At 42.9% G+C, this 21709-nt stretch overlaps 1 protein-coding gene across 1 annotated transcript in view; it reads right to left on the bottom strand.

Moving 5' to 3' along the window:
* NTPCR (nucleoside-triphosphatase, cancer-related) overlaps nt 1-21709 on the bottom strand; it is a 111663-nt gene that overhangs the window by 76295 nt on the left and 13659 nt on the right. Inside the window, exons 2-3 of the mRNA XM_077289104.1 lie at nt 19745-19907; nt 3963-4062 (exon numbers count right to left, since the gene is read on the bottom strand). Coding sequence (XP_077145219.1) covers nt 3963-4062; nt 19745-19907 — 263 coding nt within the window. The remainder of the gene's footprint in view (nt 1-3962; nt 4063-19744; nt 19908-21709) is intronic.

Genomic DNA, 21709 nt, shown 5'->3' on the forward strand with positions numbered 1-21709 from the left:
AAGTATGGTAAGTATGGTTAAATGAAGAATATTAAAATACTTTTTTCTGTATGTGTCTTATTTATTTTTTTTTTAACTCTTTCACTACTTATAGGATTAATAACGGATAGGCGTCATATTGACACCTCTCCATTATTAACCCGGCTTAATGTCACCTTACAATAGCAAGGGGACATTAACCCCTTATTACCCCATATCCCACCGCTACTCGGGAGTGGGAAGAGAGGGGCTAAGTGCCGGAATTGGCGCATCTCACAGATGCACCATTTCTGGGGCGGCTGCGGACTGGTATTTGTAGCCAGGGGGGGGGGGCAATATCAATGGCCCCTCTCTAGGCTATGAATATCAGCCCGCAGCTGTCTGCGTAGCCTTTCTGGCTATAAAATATAGGGGGACCCCACGTCTTTTTTTTGGGGGTCCCCCTATTTTAATAGCCAGTAAAGGCTACGCAGACAGCTGTGGGCTGATATTCATAGCCTTGGAAGGGCCATGGGTATTATCCCCTTCCCAGGCTACAAATATTGGCCCCCGGCCTTCGGCTTTCCCCCTCTGGCGCAGAAAATTGTGCGGGAGCCCACGCCATTTTTTTTTTTTTTTAACTGAAACATATTGTTCATTAACCCTTTCTGCCAGCTGACGGAATAGTACGTCAGCTGGTGGTATCCCCCGCTTTGACGTGGGCTTAGGCGGTAAGCCCACTTCAAAGCCGCAATATGTCAGCTGTTTTCAATACAACAAAAAAATTTACATGATCGCTAAACGGCGTAGCGAGAAAAAAAAAATCAAAAGCCAAAATTATGTTTTTTTGGTTGCCGTGACATTGCATTAAAATGCAATAACTGGCGATCAAAAGAACGTATCTGCACAAAAGTGGTATCATTAAAATGTCAGCTCGGCACGCAAAAAATTAGCCCTCACCCGAACCCAGATCACGAAAAATGGAGACGCTACAAGTATCGGAATATGGCGCAATTATTTAAATTTTTTTTTAGCAACGTTTGGAATTGTTTTTCACCACGTAGATAAAAAAATAACCTAGACATGTTTGGTGTATATGAGCTCGTAATCACCTGGAGAATCATAATGGTAGGTCAGTTTTATGCTGTGTGCACACATTGCAGATTTGGGTGCAGAATTTTCTGCACAAAATCTGCATCTCCTTGCAGCTGCGTTTTTTATGCATTTTTTTCACATTTTTTGCGCGGTTTTGATGCAGTTCTTGGTGCGGTTTCTGGTGCGTTTTTTGCGCGGTTTTGATTCTGCTTTTACTGCAGTATTTGGTGCGGTTTTTTGTGTGGTTTTGATTCAGGTTTTTGATGCTTTTTTAATGCAGTTTTTGGTGAAGTTTTGACAGTTTTTGGTGCAGTTTTTGGTGCGGTTTTGATGCAGTTTTTGGTGCAGTTTTGATGCATTTTTGGTGCAGTTTTGATGCAGTTTTTGGTGTGGCTTTCATGCAGTTTTGATGCAGTTTTTGGTGCAGTTTTGATGCAGTTTTTGGTGCGGTTTTGATGCAGTTCTTGGTGCAGTTTTGATGCAGTTCTTGGTGAGGTTTTGATGCAGTTCTTGGTGCGGTTTTTGCGGCGGTTTTGATGCAGTTTTGATGTGTTTTTATGCCGTTTTGATGCGTTTTTAGTGCAGTTTTGATGCAGTTTTTGGTGCAGTTTTCATGCAGTTTTTGGTGCGGGGTGTTGATGCAGTTTTTGGTGTGGTTTGATGCAGTTTTTGGTGCTTTTTTATGCAGTTTTTGGTGTGGTTTTGATGCAGTTTTTGGTGCGGTTTTGATGCAGTTTTTGGTGCGGTTTTTCTGCAGCGTTTCTCGGACCCACATCCGCAGCAAAACTGCAGATCTTTTTTACATCTGCGGTTTTGCTGCGGATGTGCCCGACTCAATGAAAGTCTAAGGGTGCAGAAACGCTACAGTTCGGCACAAAAGAAGTGACATGATGCGGAAAAAAAAAATTGCGTTTCGGTGCGGCATGTGCACAACAAGTCTGCGGCTCCCATAGACTTACATTGGTTGTTGTGCACTACACTGCGGATTTGATGCAATTATGTGCAGCAAAAAACCCTGCGGATCTGGAATCAAATCCGCAACGTGTGCACATAGCCTTAGCATTTAGTGAACCTAGCAAAAAAGCCAAGCAAAAAACAAGTGTGGGATTTGTACTTTTTTTTGCAATTTCATCGCACTTTGAATTTTTTTCAAATTTTCTGTTACACGACATGGTAAAACCAATGGTGTCGTTCAAAAGTAGAACTTGTCCTGCAAAAGACAAGCCCTCACATGGCCATATAGATGGAAAAATTATGGCTCTGGAAAGAAGGGGAGCGATAAACAAAAAAAAAGCTCCAGGGGTGAAGGGGTTTAGAAACATGGATATGGACATATCTATGTAAATAGACATAGATAGATAGATAATAGATAGATATGTATCTATATATCTATCTGTGTGTAATGGAGTGTGGGTTGGACAAATGTAAAAGAGGAGGTTGGACAGAAATGACATCACAAATCTTTTTGAAGATAGAGGAGGGAGAGGAGGGAGGAGTTTGGGTGTGTTTTGGAGTGGGTGTGGTAGGTTCGAGCTTAGTGGCCAGTGCAATGCATCATGGAACTTGTAGTATTAGAGCACAATAAGTCAGGAAGTTGTCGATTAACCCCATGAGAGCTTAATCCAGCACTGAAGATGTGCTGCTACAGCATGATAAAAGTTAATATTGCTAAAATAAACACAGTGGATGTTTTCAGTGGCACATAATAGCAAGATTTATGAAAAAAATAATTATTGTAGTGGACAACTTCTTTAACAAGGCAGTTTTAAAGGTCTTCAGTAAGCCACCGGATGCAAGGGCAACCCATAAAGCATTGCACAATGGCGACGTGGCCGGAGGGAGAGGTGTCGTGATGGAAGCTAGTGTGCTAATCGGCAATCGCATTATTTAAAGCTGCTATCTGTGATTGACTGTGGCATTTAAATGCATAACTAGCAACAACTGGAGCTTGCTCCAATTACTGCTGTTTACTATCAGATGCCGATGGCTACACAGTCATCTGTGGCAATGGTGTGGGCTTAGCTCCCGACTTTTCCAAAGCAGGACTTACTATTACATCCTACGTCGAGAAGGGGTCCTTTTTTTCTGGTGTTTTTAAAAATAATTAAATAAAATAACTTCCAATGAATCATCACAACAGTTCATACCTGAAATGTGCTGAAAGCAAGTTCATGGAAAACTTTTTTTTTTTTAACAAATCCTGCTTACACTGTAACTGCTATAAAGAAAGAAGAGCACACTGAGAGCAGTCAATGCTCAATCCTCCATCTCTCTACATGCTCCTGTCTCCGATGCCACCAGATATGGTATACAGATCTTGGAAGTTGTTACAGTATAATTCATCATCTCTTATTTTTGCAAGAAGGATAATCTTAGGGCTCCCGTGCGGTTGTATGACTCGTGGTGCTTGGTGCATAAATCACTGTCCCCGTCTTCGGACATATTGAACATGAAGAGGAAGTCTGGGCTTCAGCTGATCTCTGACTTCCTCTTCATATTCAACTTGACAGAAGGCGGGGACAGCGATGCTAGCGCCGACTGGGCTCCGGGCTCACGTTTCATCGCAACCGCACGAGAGCCCCAGGACCGCAAGTGCCGACACCACAGGAACAGCACCGGCACGGGATGCGAGTATAGGATTTTTTATTTTATCGAGGCCAAGCATGGGGAATGAAAACGGGTTGTCTTAGTAGTGGACAACCCCTTTAACTTATTTAGCTTTAGTAGACAACCAATAAACCATCCAAGGGTATTAACTATTACCCACCTGGAAGCAACATGTTGAACGCAAATCCATATGAACAACCAAGACCACGAGAGATATATTTAAATTTGACAGTTCTTAGCTTAAAAAATAACATTACACAAATTGCAATAGAATTTAAGATACCATACTTAAAATAACTTACAAGACGGTCCATAAGAGGAAGTACCAAATGCTCAAATGAACGGACGTCCACGACATACTGCCCAACTCTGTGTAAACACCTCACATTACTTAATTCAACGCTGAAAAAATAAAATATAATGTAAATCATATGTAAATATTATTCAATAAAAAAGATAAATGCCTTTAAAAGGGGACCTGTAATCAAGTTTAAAATCTTTAGCAGATCTCTTAAATAACACTCTGACTCCCAGAGGGGCTCTGACAATTTATGACCAAAGTGACAACTGGAGAGTTCCTACAGAAGCCTCTGACTACTGCAGAGCACCTTCCCCAACTTATACTGTCTCTGCCACCTATGGACTACTCCTGGGGGTTGTCCATGTCTTATAAAATAGAGTAATTAAAAGATTTTAATAAGTTGGTATAAAACTCCCTCCTAGTTACATTCTGCCTCTACTTATGGACCAACATTAGTTTGCTCTTTTTCTCATATATTTATGGGTCTGATTTACATCGGACTCCAGAAATAGCTCTTTTTTTCTATGTTACTGGGTCCAATTAACAAGGCTCGTCACTTTATTACTGCTGCTAAATGGATTATGTTCCCAGGCATAGAAGTCGGACATTGCCCCCACTAGTCTAAAAAATAGATTCGGCACTCCAAATTCAGACACAAAAAACTTAGAGAATACTTTATTAACACAGGTACATCCACTGTATGAAAACGTTGACGTTTGAGCCAAAACCAGACCTTCATCATAAATTATCTCCAGCTCTTGGAAACGACAAAAACAGGTCAGGTACAACTGAGCAGTGGAGTCTTTGAACGATAAATCAAGGCATTCGGGTCAATGCAGTCCAGTGCAGGAGATAAAGTGCCTTGACTTATCGAACAAAGACTCCACTGCTCAGTTGTACCTGACCTGTTTGTGTCGTCTCCAAGAGCTGAAGATAATTTCTGATGAAGGCCTCGTTTTGGCTGAAATGTCAACGTTTTCATTCCGTGGATGAACCTGTGTTAATAAAACATTCTCTAAGTTTTTTGAATCTGAATTTGGAAGTGCAGAATCAATTTTTTAGACTATTTTGCAGTAGTATCCTATTTGTGCACTCTTAAAGAGTGGAGTGCCGCACAGCCTTTTTGATACGTTATTGCCTCCACTAGGTTAGTTGGGGGGGGATAAGTCTGATTTATAGAATAGAAGCTATGATAGCTTACAGTCCACTAAATACTCTGATAGGGTTGTCAAGTGGTTGCCTTGGATAACAGTCTGCGGATCTCCACATCATTGTGTTGGGTTAGATTCTGGCACCCTTCAATCAGGGGGTAGAAAAATATTCTCTCCTACAGCACATACGGTTAATCCAGAAATATTTTGACAGTAACACAAGTTTTGGCATTTTAGCTGTTTACCAAAACATATTCATGATACAGTTATATAATCAATGTGGGCTTAAGGGCTCTCGGCTTTAATTTGAAGGTATTCATCCTAAGTTGAGAAAGGGTTTAGGAATTACAGGTCTTTAATATGTAACGGCCTCTTTTTAAAGGAACCAAAAAATAATTCGACAGTTATCTCAAAAGCTTTTTAATGGGCTGCCCTCATTAATTAATTATCAATAAAGCAGGTAAAAAGTCTGGCGCTGATGCCATGTGTGGCATTCTGATTCCATATGGCACTGTGGCAGCTGTTGCTGTAGACCCACAATATGTGGTCAAACGGGTTCTCAATGGAAGATAAACAGACATCATTAGGATAAAAAAAATAAATCCATCAGAGATCGCAGATATGTTAGGAGTAGCCAAATCAATAGTTTGGTACATTCTGCAAAAAAAAGAAAGCGTGCATTGGTGACTGAGCAAAGGCTTGTATGTCCATGGAAGACAACAGTGGTGAATGATCACAAAATCCTTTCCATGGTGAGTGCAAAGGATAACATCAGTGGGAGTCACACAGATCCTACTGCTGCCACCAGTTTGTCAGGTATAGTGGGTATGGAACGTATTCAGACACCTTTAAACTTTTCACACTTTGTTTCAATGCAGCCATTTCGTAAAATTCAAAAAGATTCGTTTTTTTCAAATTAATGTACACTCTGCACCCCATTTTGACTGAAAAAAACTGAAATGAGGAAGTTTTTGCAAATTTAATAAAAAAGAAAAATGTAAATATCACATGGTCATAAGTATTCAGACCCTTTGCTCAGACGCTCATATTTAAGTCACATGCTGTCCATTTCCTTGTGATCCTCCTTGAGATGGTTCTACTCCTGCATTGGTGGCCATCTGTGTTTAGTTAAACTGATAGAACTTGATTTGGAAAGGCACACACCTGTCAATATAAGAAATCTCCAGCTCACAGTGAATGGTCAGACCAAATGAGAATCATGAGGTCAAAGTAACTGGCCAAGGAGCTCAGAGACAGTATTGTGGCAAGGCACAGATCTGGCCAAGGTTACCACTGAATTTCTGCAGTACTCAAGGTTCCAAGAGCACAGTAGCCTCCATAATCCTTAAATGAAAGAAGTTTGGGACCACCAGAAGTCTTCCTAGACCTGGCCATCCAGCCAAACTGAGCAATTGTGGGAGAAGAGCCTTGGTGAGAGAGGTAAAGAAGAATGCCAAGATCACTGTGGCTGAGCTCCAGAGATGCAGTAAGGAGATGGGAGAAAATTCCACAAAGTCAACTATCACTGCAGCCCTTCACCAGTCGGACCTTTATGGCAGAGTTGCCCAATGGAAGCCTCTCCTCAGTGCAAGACATATGAAAGCCCACATAGCGTTTGCTAAAAAACACATGAAGGACTCCCAGACTAAGAGAAATAAGATTCTCTGGTCTGATGAGACGAAGATAGACCTTTTTGGTGATAATTGTAAGGCTTCTTTAACACTTCAGTTGTTTGGCGTCAGTCAGCTCCGACATCGTGACGGATTGACGGATCCGTCAAAATTGTTGAGAAAACGGTTCTAACGGATCCGTTTTTTAGACTGATCCATTACATAGATGCGTCCAAAAAACGGATCCGTAGAACCGTTGCGACCGTTTTTCCATCCGTTGTAACCGTTTTTTGACGGATCCGTTTTTTAAAAAGGGAGGATCTCAATGTGATTGGCTACTGGAAAACTATATATACAGTGTATTTACACCACATCTTTGAAAGGTTGTAGAGAAAGTGGCAAAGATGGAAGGGGTGCTGGCGAATATTGTGAAGATATGTGCGGATTTCACTTTTGAGGCTAATCGGTTGGCAGTCATCGTTCGAGACAAGGAGGAAGAAAGACTACGCGTCTTGCGGCAGCGGCAGAAGAGAAGGCTGTGGATCCTTCCTATCACAGCCCAACGCATGACCCGTGGCGTTTATTCCACACTGTACATTGAATTGAGGGAAAATCCTGAAAAATTCTTCAGCTATGTGCGAATGAAGGCGGAAAATTTTGAAATTTTGTTGGGCCATGTTGAAGAATCAATACGGACACGAGACACCCAGATGCGCTTCTCCATATCACCAGCGGAGCGTCTCATGGTGACTATTCAGAAAGTTATTCTTTTTTTTAATGATTCTCATTCATCAGACTTATAACTGTAATGTTGTTTTTTGAAGTTTTTATTAATTATTGTCTTTTCCTTTTGTTAACAGATTCCTTGCAACTGGAGAATCGTTTTCATCCCCACATTTCCAGTTCAGGCTTGGGATATCCACAATCTCAGGGATCATCAGAGAGACCTGCCGGGCATTGTGGGATTGCTTACAAGCGGAATACATTCCAGCGCCATCACAGGAGAGGTGGCTGGAGATTGCCCACAATTTTGAACAAATATGCCAGTTCCCAAATTGTGTGGGAGCAGTCGATGGGAAGCATATAAGGATTGTCAAACCTTATGGCTCTGGATCAGAATTTTACAACTATAAGAAGTACTTCTCAATTGTATTGATGACCATAGCCGACGCACACTGCAAATTTATCGCTGTGGATATCAGTGCGTATGGACGCGCAAATGACTCCCAGATTTTTAAAACTTCACCAATGGGGCGTTGTTTGTATGGAGAGACATTTGACTTTCCACCGCCTAGACCTCTCCCTGGAACCACCGGTCCACCATTACCATTTGTGTGCGTTGGAGATGATGCCTTCCAGCTTTCACCACACTTGATAAAACCCTATAAAAGTAGTGGACTGACCCAGAGGAAGAAAATTTTTAATTATCGCTTAACCAGAGCACGAAGAGTTGTGGAATGTGCCTTTGGCATATTAACTGCTAAATGGAGAATCCTACTAACTGCAATTAAACTGCAGACTGAAACTGTTGATGATGTGGTGAAGGCTTGCGTGGTACTTCACAATTTTGTTTTATCCAAAGAACATGTTTCCCTGGAGGATAATGTGTCAGAAACCACCTTGCGGGATTACCACAACACAAGTTTTCGCAGTCCAGTAGCAGTCTCCAGAATGCGGGACAATTTTGCAGACTACTTCAAGTTTCCTCAAGGATCAGTTGACTGGCAGTACGAAATGGTGTAAAAAAAAATTTTTCACACTTGTAAATATACCATGTTTTTTGTTTTGTAACAAAACCTTTGGACTTTAACCTCCCAGTATTGTATGTTTTGAACCGGTACCCCTTTACACATTTTCTACTGTTACTTTTACCATAACCTTGGTGGCTTTTATACAGTTTTAAAAATAAAAAGGAAAGACAATAAAATTGTTTTTAAACCCAAACTTTTTTATTTATTTACAAGTTTACAGGTTCTCATAATTTGGGGTGGAGATAGTAGCAGAGGGGCTGACAGGGCAGACCACGTCGATAGTGGGGGACAGGACATCACGAGGAGGAACAGAAGTGGAATGGGTGGTGAAAACATGAGGTTGGGCAGGGAGTTGAGGTACAGATGTGGACTGTGGGAGGTATGATGAAGGTGTTGGTGGGATTGGGAACGGTGAAGTTAAAGGGGAAGAATGGAAAGGGGAAGGTAGGTACTGGGAAATACTGAGGGGGCAAGGAAGGAATGGTGAAGGAGTAGAAGGAGGATGGATGGGAGGAGGATGGACGGGAGGATAGACGGCAGCTTGAGAGGGGAAAGGTGTTGAAACATGAAGGGTAGGTAGAGGGGCTTGGGACATCGCCTGTGCTAGAGCAGTGTGGCAGACTTGCATCACATGCATCTGCAGGTCAGGAGTTAGATTTTCCATGTGCCTGAGGACTGACAGAAAAAAACAGTGTCTTGGTGACTGGTTTCATCTGAATGCATCCTATCCAGACGACTGCTGAGTTCAAGTATGCTTTTGTTAAGCATATTGTACCCAGCAGATGTTTGCTCACTCAAAAGCTTGATGGCATTCTGGAAGGCTGCATTCAGATGCAAAAACTCAGGCGCATAGCTCCTTTCCGGACCTCTCTGGCGCTGCCGTCCTGACCCCAAAGGTGGTCTAGATGTTGCGGCAGTGTCAGAGGGGTGGGGTAAAGGGAACTCTAACTCATCACCTGCAGCTTCAAGTGACGAAGTCCGCCCTGCTGCTCCAGCGCTGGTGGATGGGGCCGAGGGATCACACAAAAGGGAAGGTACAGATACAGAGGGGTCGACGTGGTCCCCGGTGGCGGATTCCTGAGAGATCGCTCCAGAGGGGTGCAACTCTGATTCAGGCTCCCGAGTGCTGCAGACAGTGCTGTTAAAGAAGAAAAAAAAAAAGATTTAGTATCTTGATATTACAATTGCCCTTGCTGCCCCCAAAAATTGAAGGTTACACATTTTAACAGTTTGACTGAAAACATGTGGTGTTGAATATTTACCTTCTGCTCAGCAGCGTCGACCGGAGGAATGAAAGGGCTCTGGCATATTTATACCTGCTCCTGCGTCCTCTAGATCCACTCGGGGCCTGCATCTCCTTGTTAAACTCCCTCTTGAAGCGATCCCTGAGTGACCGCCACCGCACGATAACCCTGTTACCTGGAAAGATAAAGCAAAAATTGGTTACTATACAACACATTAAATCATGCTAACATAAGTTAATGAAGTGTGAATACTTACGTGCTAGATCCTGGGCCACAGCGTCGAGTTCCTCCCAGTTCTCCAGAACAGCACTGCACACTTCCTCCCATAGCCGTCGGGTGATGAACTGGTCAGCATGGCGGCGGTCTGACATGTTCCACAGCGGCTCCCGATTTTGAACCTCTTGGATGAGGGTGTCAACATCAATCCACTCCTCTTCCTCAGCCTGTTCGGGAGCATGCTGTGAAGCCTTAACAAAAAAAAAATTATAAAGGGAAAGATTATACCACATGAATTTTACAGTTTACTAAACACCAAACCAAAAAGGAACTTACTGTTCGGCGACCGCCGCGATTAGCATTCCGACGACTATGGGAGGTGCTTTGAGGAACTCTAGGTCGAGCCCCGGATTGGGAAGACTACTAAAAAAAATAAATAAATAAATAAATTAATTATGTGCTTGGATGGAGGCATATGTACTGTGTGTGTGCTGTGCTGAATGTTTGTGTTGGGTGTAGTGTGTTTTATGTGAGGATCTGTCTCTGCAAAACTTACACTATGCGCTCCCGCTCCTTGCATTTCTCCACCCTGCCCGTCTCCTTCTGGAAGCCCCTCTGCTTCAGCTTCCTTTGAAAACAGAATAAATACATATAGGGTTCAAAAACATATGTTACCATAGTTGTACCCAAAAAAATTTATGAAGAAAAAAGAAAAATCACCTCAGGTGGCTGACGATGTGAGGGGGGGCTCCCAGAAGAAGACATTATGGTCCTGTTTTCCAGCGTCTGTCTTGGGTCCTTGCTGCGTTTGTCTTGGGTCCCTAAGAATCTGCAAGTATAAAGAGAGTTCTAAGCTACTATACAAAAGGATAGATACAGCTTTCGGGCGGGACTTTATACTTACATCTGTTTTCCAAACTTGGGGGGCCTGGCTGCGTCTGTCTTGGGTCCTTGCTGCGTTTCTCTTGGGTTCCTTGCTTGGTCCCTCTAAGAATCTTCCAATTTAAACACAGTTTTAATTAGAATGATTATGTATTGGTATGCCAACATACATTTTGATTCCCCCCCAAAAAATTATTACACCAAAAAAAAAAAAAAAAAAATAGTGTTAACTGTTACCTTCAAACTTCATATGCTTGATGCGCAAGCTGCAAAACCCTCCACCTCCTGTTTCCCCCCCCAAATTCCTTGAAAGCAACACCAAAACTACTTCAAACTTGATATGCGCCATGCGCATGTTGGTAAACCTACCCCACCCCTTCCTCCAGACACAGTTTCAACCTTATAAAAAATTTCCCTCATTCAAAGTTAAAATACCAATACCCAAAAATGTTAATTATGGTTACCCTACAGTTACTATTTTTTAAAACCAGATAACATTTTCTAAACCAAAGGTTTGCATTCCGCATTTGTATATAGAACCTCAAACACCTTTATTGAATGTAGACCCAGTTTTAAATTTATCTTGAAATCATACTACGGACAGTTTTGTTGAATTTTTTGTTTTTTCTTTTTTTTATTTTGATGGAAAATAGGAGCTACACTGCTCTTTATTTTAAATACCAGTACAGTATGTTAATGTATGAAAAATAACAAAAATGCAGGACACACACATCACACGGCATTTATACACACACACCACACACGTCACAGCACAGCCATTCAAAATACCAGCACAGTATGAAAAATAAAAACGTGCAAGGCGGGTGGTCAGACACACACACACACATCACACGGCATTTACACACACACACACACACACACACACACACACACACACACACACACACACACAGAACTCATGCTGGATGGCAGTACTCACATGGCAGTCTCTGGCAGGGTCTTGCTGGCTGCTGGCAGGATCTGTCTTGCTGGCTGCTGGCAGGGTCTGTCTTGCTGGCAGGGTGTCTTGCTGGCTGCTGGCAGGGTCTGTCTTGCTGGCAGAGTCTGTCTTGCTGGCAGGGTCTGTCTTGCTGGCAGGGTCTGTCTTGCTGGCTGGCACTTTGTTCTCTCTTGATGGCACATTGAGGAATGAGGCCCACCTGTCCTGTTTATATAGTTTTGGGGTTGTCTGGGCAAAGTATCTACTTTTTGGAGCATGCTCAATTGAAAAAAGCGGATTGGGGTGACGGATCCGCCAAATGACGGTTCGCGATGGATCCGTCGCCCATAGGCACCCATTCTATGAAAGGCACCCATTCTATGAAAATGGCGGTCGCGACAGATCCGTCGCGAACCGCCAATTAGGCGCAGACAAAAAACGTTACAATGGCCGTCAATGTCTAGACAACGTCCGCCAAATTTCGACGGATCCGTCGCATGGCGGATGGAACGGAAGACCATCCGCCACAATCCGTCGCTAATGTATGTCTATGGGAAAATAGCGGATCTGCCAAAAAAAAATGGCGTATCCGCTATTTGAGGAAAATGGCGGTTTCAGACTGATGCCGAAAGACTGAAGTGTGAAAGAGGCCTAAGCGGTATGTGTGGAGAAAACCAGGCACTGCTCATCACCTGCCCAATACAATCCCAAAAGTGAAACATGGTGGTGGCATCATCATGCTATGGGGGTGTTTTTCAGCTGCAGGGACAGGACGACTGGTTGTCATTGAAGGAAACATGAATATGGCCCAGTACAGAGATATCCTGGATGAAAACCTCTTCCAGAGTGCTCTGGACCTCAGACTTGGCCGAAGGTTCACCTTCCAACAAGACAATGACCTAAGCACACAGCTAAAATAACAAAGGAGTGGCTTCAGAACAATTCTGTGACCATTCTTGACTGGCCCAGCCAGAGCCCTGACCTAAACCCAATAGAGTATCTCAGGAGAGATCTAAAAATGGCTGTCCACCAACGTTCACCATCCAATCTGACGGAACTGGACAGAATCTGCAAGGAAGAAAGGCAGAGGATCCCCAAATCCAGGTGTGAAAAACTTGTTGCATCATTTATAAGAAGTCTCGTGGCTGTAGTAGCTCAAAAGGGTGCTTCTACTCAATACTGAGCAAAGGGTCTGAGTACTTATGACCATCTGATATTTCAGTTTTTCTTTTTTATCAAATTTTCAAAAATTACTACATTTCAGTTTTTTTTTCAGTCAAGATGGGGTGCAGAGTGTACATTAATGAGAAAAAATTAACTTTTTTGAATTTACCAAATGGCTGCAATGAAACAAAGAGGGAAACAATTTAAAACGGGTCTGAATACTTTCTGTACCCACTGTACACACAACTCCGATGCCTCCAGTCATCAGGGCAATTACGCAATCAACTGATGAGTGATGGACGAGGAAGCAGCTGCTTCCACTACTAGGCCTAGGCCGGTTATTGGGGAACTAACTATATGAGTACGGTATATATACACCCAATTCAAACTAATTGAGTATATATATATATATATATATATATATATATATACACATATATAAAATATATATATATATACACACACACACAGTGCCTACAAGTAGTATTCAACCCCCTGCAGATTTAGCAGGTTTACACATTTGGAATTAACTTGGCATTGTGACATTTGGACTGTAGATCAGCCTGGAAGTGTGAAATGCACTGCAGCAAATAAGAATGCTATTTCTTTGTTTATTTTTTAAAAAATTGTGAAAAGTCTTTTCAGAGGGTCATTTATTATTCAACCCCTCAACCTTATTCAACCCCTAAAGTATTAAGAAGTAGTTCAGGCACAAAGAACAATGAGCTTCACATGTTTGGATTAATTATCTCTTTTTCCAGCCTTTTCTGACTATTTAAGACCCTCCCCAAACTTGTGAACAGCACTCATACATGGTCAACATGGGAAAGACAAAGGAGCATTCCAAGGCCATCAGAGACAAGATCGTGGAGGGTCACAAGGCTGGCAAGGGGTACAAAACCCTTTCCAAGGAGTTGGGCCTACCTGTCTCCACTGTTGGGAGCATCATCCGGAAGTGGAAGGCTTACAGAACTACTGTTAGCCTTCCACGGCCTGGACAGCCTTTGAAAGTTTCCTCCCGTGCCGAGGCCAGGCTTGTCCGAAGAGTCAAGGCTAACCCAAGGACAACAAGGAAGGAGCTCCGGGAAGATCTCATGGCAGTGGGGACATTGGTTTCAGTCAATACCATAAGTAACGTACTCCACCGCAATGTTCTCCGTTCCAGATGAGCCCGTAAGGTACCTTTACTTTCAAAGCATCATGTCAAGGCTCGTCTACAGTTTGCTCATGATCACTTGGAGGACTCTGAGACTGACTGGTTCAAGGTTCTCTGGTCTGATGAGACCAAGATCGAGATCTTTGGTGCCAACCACACACGTGACGTTTGGAGACTGGATGGCACTGCATACGACCACAAGAATACCATCCCTACAGTCAAGCATGGTGGTGGCAGCATCATGCTGTGGGGCTGTTTCTCAGCCAAGGGGCCTGGCCATCTGGTCCGCATCCATGGGAAGATGGATAGCACGGCCTACCTGGAGATTTTGGCCAAGAACCTCCGCTCCTACATCAAGGATCTTAAGATGGGTCGTCATTTCATCTTCCAACAAGACAACGACCCAAAGCACACAGCCAAAAAAACCAAGGCCTGGTTCAAGAGGCAAAAAATCAAGGTGTTGCAGTGGCCTAGTCAGTCTCCTGACCTTAACCCAACTGAAAACTTGTGGAAGGAGCTCAAGATTAAAGTCCACATGAGACACCCAAAGAACCTAGATAACTTGGAGAAGATCTGCATGGAGGAGAGGGCCAAGATAACTCCAGAGACCTGTGCCGGCCTGATCAGGTCTTATAAAAGACGATTATTAGCTGTAATTGCAAACAAAGGTTATTCCACAAAATATTAAACCTAGGGGTTGAATAATAATTGACCCACACTTTTATGTTTAAAATTTATAAAAATTTAACTGAGCAACAAAACTTTTTGGTTTGTAAGATTTATGCATCTGCTAATAAATCCTGCTCTTGTTTGAAGTTTGAAGGATCTAACTTATTTGCATCTTATTAAACCTGCTAAACCTGCAGGGGGTTGAATACTACTTGTAGGCATTGCATATATATATATATATATATATACACACACACACATATACATACATACAATGCAGAATAAAAGTAAGTGTAGTCTTGGGCAAGCTATTTGTCCAGGGCAGATTTAGGAAAACCTGCCATGGGCTTTTATTTTTTAACCGGACTACAGGAAGGTAGCGGTGCAGTCCTTCTCCTCCACCGGCCGGGTTTTACATGTGGCCTGATTGTTATAACCTCTGCAACAGAGGGTTGGGTAAAAATGTAATAATGTGAGATTAGTTCTAGAAGGTACATGGCACAGACACACGCTACAGCTTTGACCTCCCTTTCTCCCCCTCTGCATTTGCTCATACAACAAAGCAAGCCCTATGGCGGATAATCTGTGCAATTTGATACCAATGTGTGAGCAGTTTTATAGCCTAGCGCAAACTACTCATTCCCTCCTCCCATCTAATACCAGCCAAAACTGGTTTGGAAGCCCTGAGTTTCTTTGTTCTATTAAAGTTATATATAGCGGCACCGATTTGGGCTAGACGGATAAGAATTATATATTCCGGATGTCCATCGGTAGATCTATCACCCACTGAAAACGCGAGCAGCTAGATGCAACGAGTGCAAAGCGCGGATTTCTCAGTAAGCGGTTCAGGTAATTGCTTTGTATTTACACTTAAAAGAACACCCCTGACATGGGGAACATCATGAGCATGGTGTCGTACTTATTCGAGGTTCACACAGCAAGTTATGCATAAAAAGAGTTCCCACAGCTGTAAGTAAAGAGGAGGTTTCAGCTTCTAAGTGATGTCACCACAGGGGGAGTGCCTGGGTTTTGGGCTAAGAATATCTTAGTGAGACAGCATTCCAGCAGCGTCTTGTGTCCGGGGTCTAGCTGCTCTCTACATATGTGCTATGCATCTAGATGTTTATATCCTCCTAAGCCACAGGCCAGCCAAGATGATACCATGACATAATGACCTGTAAGTGTTCTATTCAATTTTAATCCTTTTTTTTATTTGTAATTGCAATGTACATATGAATTGTCTTCTTTATAGTATCTTTTATACTTTGTAAACACTGACTACCTTTTTATGGAGCAAAATATATAATTTACTAGCTTGTCTCTCCCTGATCTATAAACAAACTGTTGCTTCCTCTTAAGTGAATTACGCTACTGATTTGGGTTGGCTCCGGAACCGTTAATCCTTAGGAAATCGGAGCTGGTGGCAGCAAACTTTGTTCTGTGCATTTGGGAATCTTTGTAGTGACGGTGGCGTTGATAATTATTGTTCCCGCCTGTGTGGGAGTAGTTATACCACCCTCGCTGCAGCGTGCCCAATAGCCAGTACATAGCAGGCAGCCTTTCTGGTGACTAATTACCCTAGGTGCAGTACCTAATCTGACCTGAGGGTAAAGGGGGCGCCAGAGAGCTGCAAGTTCCAAACCAGAACTGGGAAGTGGGATGTAGATAAATCCCCTTCAGAAGGAACCAGGGGCAACCAAACCACCCCGGTTCGTGACAAATTGGTGTGAGTAGTGGGGACGATAAAGATATCCTCCCCGGGAATCCTGACATATGGTTGGGATCCGTGACATATTGTTGGCAGCACGGTGTGAACTGTGACAGGCTCTGCAAAAGCTCAGCCTGTGTGAAGAAACACAGCACCAAGCAGAGCGAATTCCTAGCACCCCGCAGCATTATTCGGATAAGGATTAATAAGAATAAGGATTAACCTGATCGCTAAATGGCGTAGCAAGAAAAAAAAATTAAAAACGCCAGAATTACTTTTTTTGGTTCGCCGTGACATTGCATTAAAATGCAATAACGAGCGATGAAAAGAACGTATCTGCACAAAAGTGGTATCATTAAAAACGTCAGCTTGGCACGCAAAAAATAAGCCTTCTCCCGACCCGAGATCCCGAAAAATGGAATCGCTATGGGTATCGGAAAATTGTGCAATTTTTTTTTTTTTTTTTTTAACAAAGTTTGGAATTTTTTTTCACCACTTAGATTAAAAAATATGACCAATGATTGACTTGCATGTGGCTGATAAGCAGCAATTTAATGGCCACCAGTGGTTATTGTGAGCGCATGTTTCCAAGTTCATCCATCAGCTAGTAGACTTATAAGTGAAAGAACATATCTATTTAGCCGATATGCCGTATATACTCTTGTATAAGCTGAGAATTTCAGCACTTTTTTTGTGCTGAAAATGCCCCCCTCGGCTTATACACGAGTCATTGTCCCAGTTTATGGCAGGGGAGAGGGAGCAGCGGGTCACAGAAGGCAGGAGCCGGAGGCTACGGCTAAAGAATGTGCCTGCTGCTAAAGAGAAATGAATATTCACTGCACTGGCAATGAATATTCATTTCTCTTATAGCACGCACAGTTACATCTGCAGCTGCCGGCTTCCAGCAGCTACCGGGCTCTAAGGGTATGTGCACACGTTGCTGATTTGGTTGCGGATCCGCAGTGGATTTGGCCCTGTGGATCCGCAGCAGTTTTCCATGCGGTGTACAGTAACATGTAAACCTATGGAAAACCAAATCCGCAGGGGACATGCTGCAGAAAATTCTGAGCAGAAACGCAGCGGATTATTTTCAGCAGCATGTCAATTCTTTGTGCGGATTCCGCAGCGTTTTCCACCCAATCCATAATAGGAATCCGCAGGTGTAAAAGAATTCCGCACAAAATCTGCACAAAATCCGCAGGGCGATTCTGCAGAATCCGTGCGGAAAAATCGGCAATGGAATCCGCAACGTGTGCACATAACTTAAGGTTGCCCGCTCATTAAGGTAATGAATATTCACCTCTCTCCACTCCCATAGGCTTGAGAGAGGTGAATAACAATGAGCGGGGACACTTGATCACCCGGCCAAAAGAGCTGCTGGAAGCAGGAACGAGATGCTGAGAGGGCGGCAGGGAAGGTAAGTAGGATGGCTTTTTTTTAATGCTTTTCTCATGGGCAGCCATACATACAAGGATGGGGATAAGGAGCCACGCATACAAGAATGGGAACAAGGAGCCACGCATACAAGGATGGGAACAAGGAGCCTCCATACAAGGATGGGAACAAGGAGCCTCGCATACAAGGATGGGAACAAGGAGCAACGCATACAAGGATGGGAACAAGGAGCCATGCATACCAGAACAGGGATTAGGGGAGAATGCATACCTGGCTTATACTTGAGTCAATACGTTTTCACAGTTTTTCGAGGCAAAAATAGGTGTCTTGGCTTATACTCCGGTCGACTTATACATAAGTATATACAGTATATTGTGCTGGACTCTGCGGTACTAATGTTTTTCATTTTTTTGGTGTATGTCTGGCAATAGAACTCTAGCCCCTTTACGACATGCGCTGTACTATTACTGCGCATGTCGTGTCTCCCCCTTTGATGTGGGCTCCGGCGGTGAGCCCACATCAAAGTCGCGACAAGTCAGCTGTTTTGTACAGCTGACATGTGCGCGAAATAGCGGGGGGGAAAATCGCGATTCACCTGCCGCTATTAACCTGTTAAATTCCGCTGTCAAACGCTGACAGCGGCATTTAACTACCGCTTCCGGCCGCGCGGCCGGAAATGAGCGCATTGCCGACCCCCGTCACATGATCGGGGGTCGCCGATGTGTCAGGACAGTAACCATAGAGGTCCTTGAGACCTCTATGGTTACTGATGCCGGCCTGCTGTGAGCGCCCCCATGTGGTCGGCGCTCATTGCAAGCCTGCATTTCAGCTACATAGCAGCGATCTGATGATCGCTGCTATGTAGCTGAGCCGATCGAGTTGTGCCAGCTTCTAGCCTCCCATGTAGGCTATTGAAGCATGGCACAAGTAAAAAAAAAATGTTTTTAAAAATATGAAAAAAATATAAAAAATATAAAAAAAGTTTAAAACACCCCCCTTTCGCCCCATTTTTAATAAAACAATAAAAAAAAAATCAAACCTACACATATTTGGTATCGCCGTGTTCAGAATCGCCCGATCTATCAATTAAAAAAAAGCATTAACCTGAACGCCAAACAGCGTGGCGAGAAAAAAATTCGAAACGCCAGAATTACGTTTTTTTGGTCGCCACGACATTGCATTAAAATGCAATAACGGGCGATCAAAAGAACGTATCTGCACAAAAGTGGTATTATTAAAAAGTCAGCTTGGCGCGCAAAAAATAAGCCCTCACCCGACCCCAGATCACGAAAAATGGAGACGCTTCGGGTATCGGAAAATGGCACTTTTTTTTTTTAAGCAAAGTTTAGAATTTTTTTTCACCACATAGATAAAAAATAACCTAGACATGTTAGGTGTCTATGAACTCATAATGACCTGGAAAATTATAATAGCAGGTCACTGTTAGCATTTAGTGAACCTAGTAAAAAAGCCAAACAAAAAACAAGTGTGGGATTGCATTTTTTTTGCAATTTCACCGCACTTGGAATTTTTTTCCCGTTTTCTAGTACAAGACATGGTAAAACCAATGGTGTCATTCAAAAGTACAACTTGTCCCACAAAAAATAAGCCCTCACATAACGATATTGATGGAAAAATAAAAAAGTTATGGTTCTGGGAAGGAGGGAAGTGAAAAACTAAAACGCAAAAACGAAAAAGGGCCGCGTCTTGAAGGGGCTAGAGTAATACCTAGCGTGTATGTCAGAAACATTTCAAGTGTATAAGGCTAAATAGAAGAAAAAAGATAAGATGTTAACATAGCTTTAAATTTATCATTTTTAGAATTCCTTGATCCAGTCTAAAGAAATTAGAAACTAAAAAAGTAAAGTAGAAGTTAAGTTGTCTATCGTTTTCATACCTAGTTGTAGCCAACTTTCCTCGATTTCCTGCCATGGTAACAACATCGAATCCTACTCTTCTGTGCCCTTGTCTAACTTCTTCTGTATAAAATCCATCAACAAGAACTCTGGATGATGTCAACACTTCGGAAACTTTTTTAATTAAAGTTGTCTTTCCAATACCTTTGAAAAAAATAAAAAAATATTATTTATACTGTAAATATATATACTGTATATATATATATATATATATATATATATATATATATACACACACACACATAAATACAAACTGTGAGAAGGTTACTGATAAAATACTGGAGGGGGATATAGGTCACTGAAGATATTAGCTTCAGTGACAAAAACCTGGAAAAATACTCCAGTACGCTAAGTGCTGAGAGGAGTTAAATGGCCATATTAAAGGGAACCTGTCACCCCGTTTTTTCCGTATGAGATAAAAATACTGTTAAATAGGGCCTGAGCTGTGCATTACAATAGTGTATTTTGTGGACCCCGATTCCCCACCTATGCTGCCGAAATACGTTACCAAAGTAGCCGTTTTCGCCTGTCAATCAGGCTGGTCTGGTCAGATGGGCGTGGTGTCTTCCCCCAGATCTTGCTTATTTTTCCGTTGGTGGCGTAGTGGTTTGCGCATGCCCAAGTCCAGAATCCACTGCACAGGGGAGGGAAAAGAGCGCGATCTGCGCTATTCCCCTGGTGATCGTGGGGGCGGCCATCTTCTTGTGGCCGCGCGTGCGCAGATGGAGCGCTCTGCTGCCCGGGGCTTTAGGAAAATGGCCCCGGGATGCCGCGCGCAGATGGAGATCGCGGCGGCCATTTTCCTGAAGCCCCGGGCAGCAGAGCGCTCCATCTGCGCACACGCGGCCACAGGAAGATGGCCGCCCCCACCGGTCACCAGGGGAATAGCGCAGATCGCGCTCTTTTCCCTCCCCTGTGCAGTGGATTCTGGACTTGGGCATGCGCAAACCACTACGCCACCAACGGAAAAATAAGCAAGATCTGGGGGAAGACACCACGCCCATCTGACCAGACCAGCCTGATTGACAGGCGAAAACGGCTACTTTGGTAACGTATTTCGGCAGCATAGGTGGGGAATCGGGGTCCACAAAATACACTATTGTAATGCACAGCTCAGGCCCTATTTAACAGTATTTTTATCTCATACGGAAAAAACGGGGTGATAGGTTCCCTTTAAGGACTGGGTTAATATAGACAGCTGAAGAGTGGGTGGGAAGCTATTCACCATATCTCCATCCAAGGGTGTGGTCCAGAAGGTAAATGTGGAGCCTTTGGACTCATTTTGTGCTCGGTGTGACATAAGATGATAGCTCCTGAACAGTGCTCGTGTTAAAGAGAACTGAACCTTGTTTTTTTTTGTTCCCATGTGGGCAAATTTTTAATAAACAAAAGGAAAGTGTTCCTGTGACTATATTTTAAGCAGCTGAGTGAGCTGAGCTACCACAATACATACATTCACAAAGTATACATGGATTTATATACACACATACAGTGCCCTGAAAAAGTATTCAAACCCTGTGAACTTTTCCAATCAGATGTATCTCATTGAGACTTTATGTGATGTACCAAACACAAAGTAGCAAATTATACATGATTTTCTAAATATTTTAAAAATATAAATATGAAAATTATGAAGTGCATTTGTATTTCTCTGCATTTACCGCTGCAAGTATTTTGGGCTAAGTCTCAACCTGCTTTGCACATGTAGAGCCTGAAATGTTTGCCTTTTCTTCTTTGCACACTAGCTCTAGCTCAGTAAGATTGGATGGAAGCATGTGGGAACACCAATTTTTAAGCCTTGCGACAGATTCTCAATGGGATTTAGGTCTGGACTTTGACTAGGCCATTCAAATCTATGAATTTCTTTAATCTAGACTAGTGATGAGCGAACGTGCTCAGATAAGGGTCATTCCATGTCAAGTGGACCAGTGGTCCCCACTCGACCT

This window comes from Ranitomeya variabilis, chromosome 2, assembly GCF_051348905.1.
Source record: "Ranitomeya variabilis isolate aRanVar5 chromosome 2, aRanVar5.hap1, whole genome shotgun sequence".
NCBI classification, from domain to species: domain Eukaryota; kingdom Metazoa; phylum Chordata; class Amphibia; order Anura; family Dendrobatidae; genus Ranitomeya; species Ranitomeya variabilis.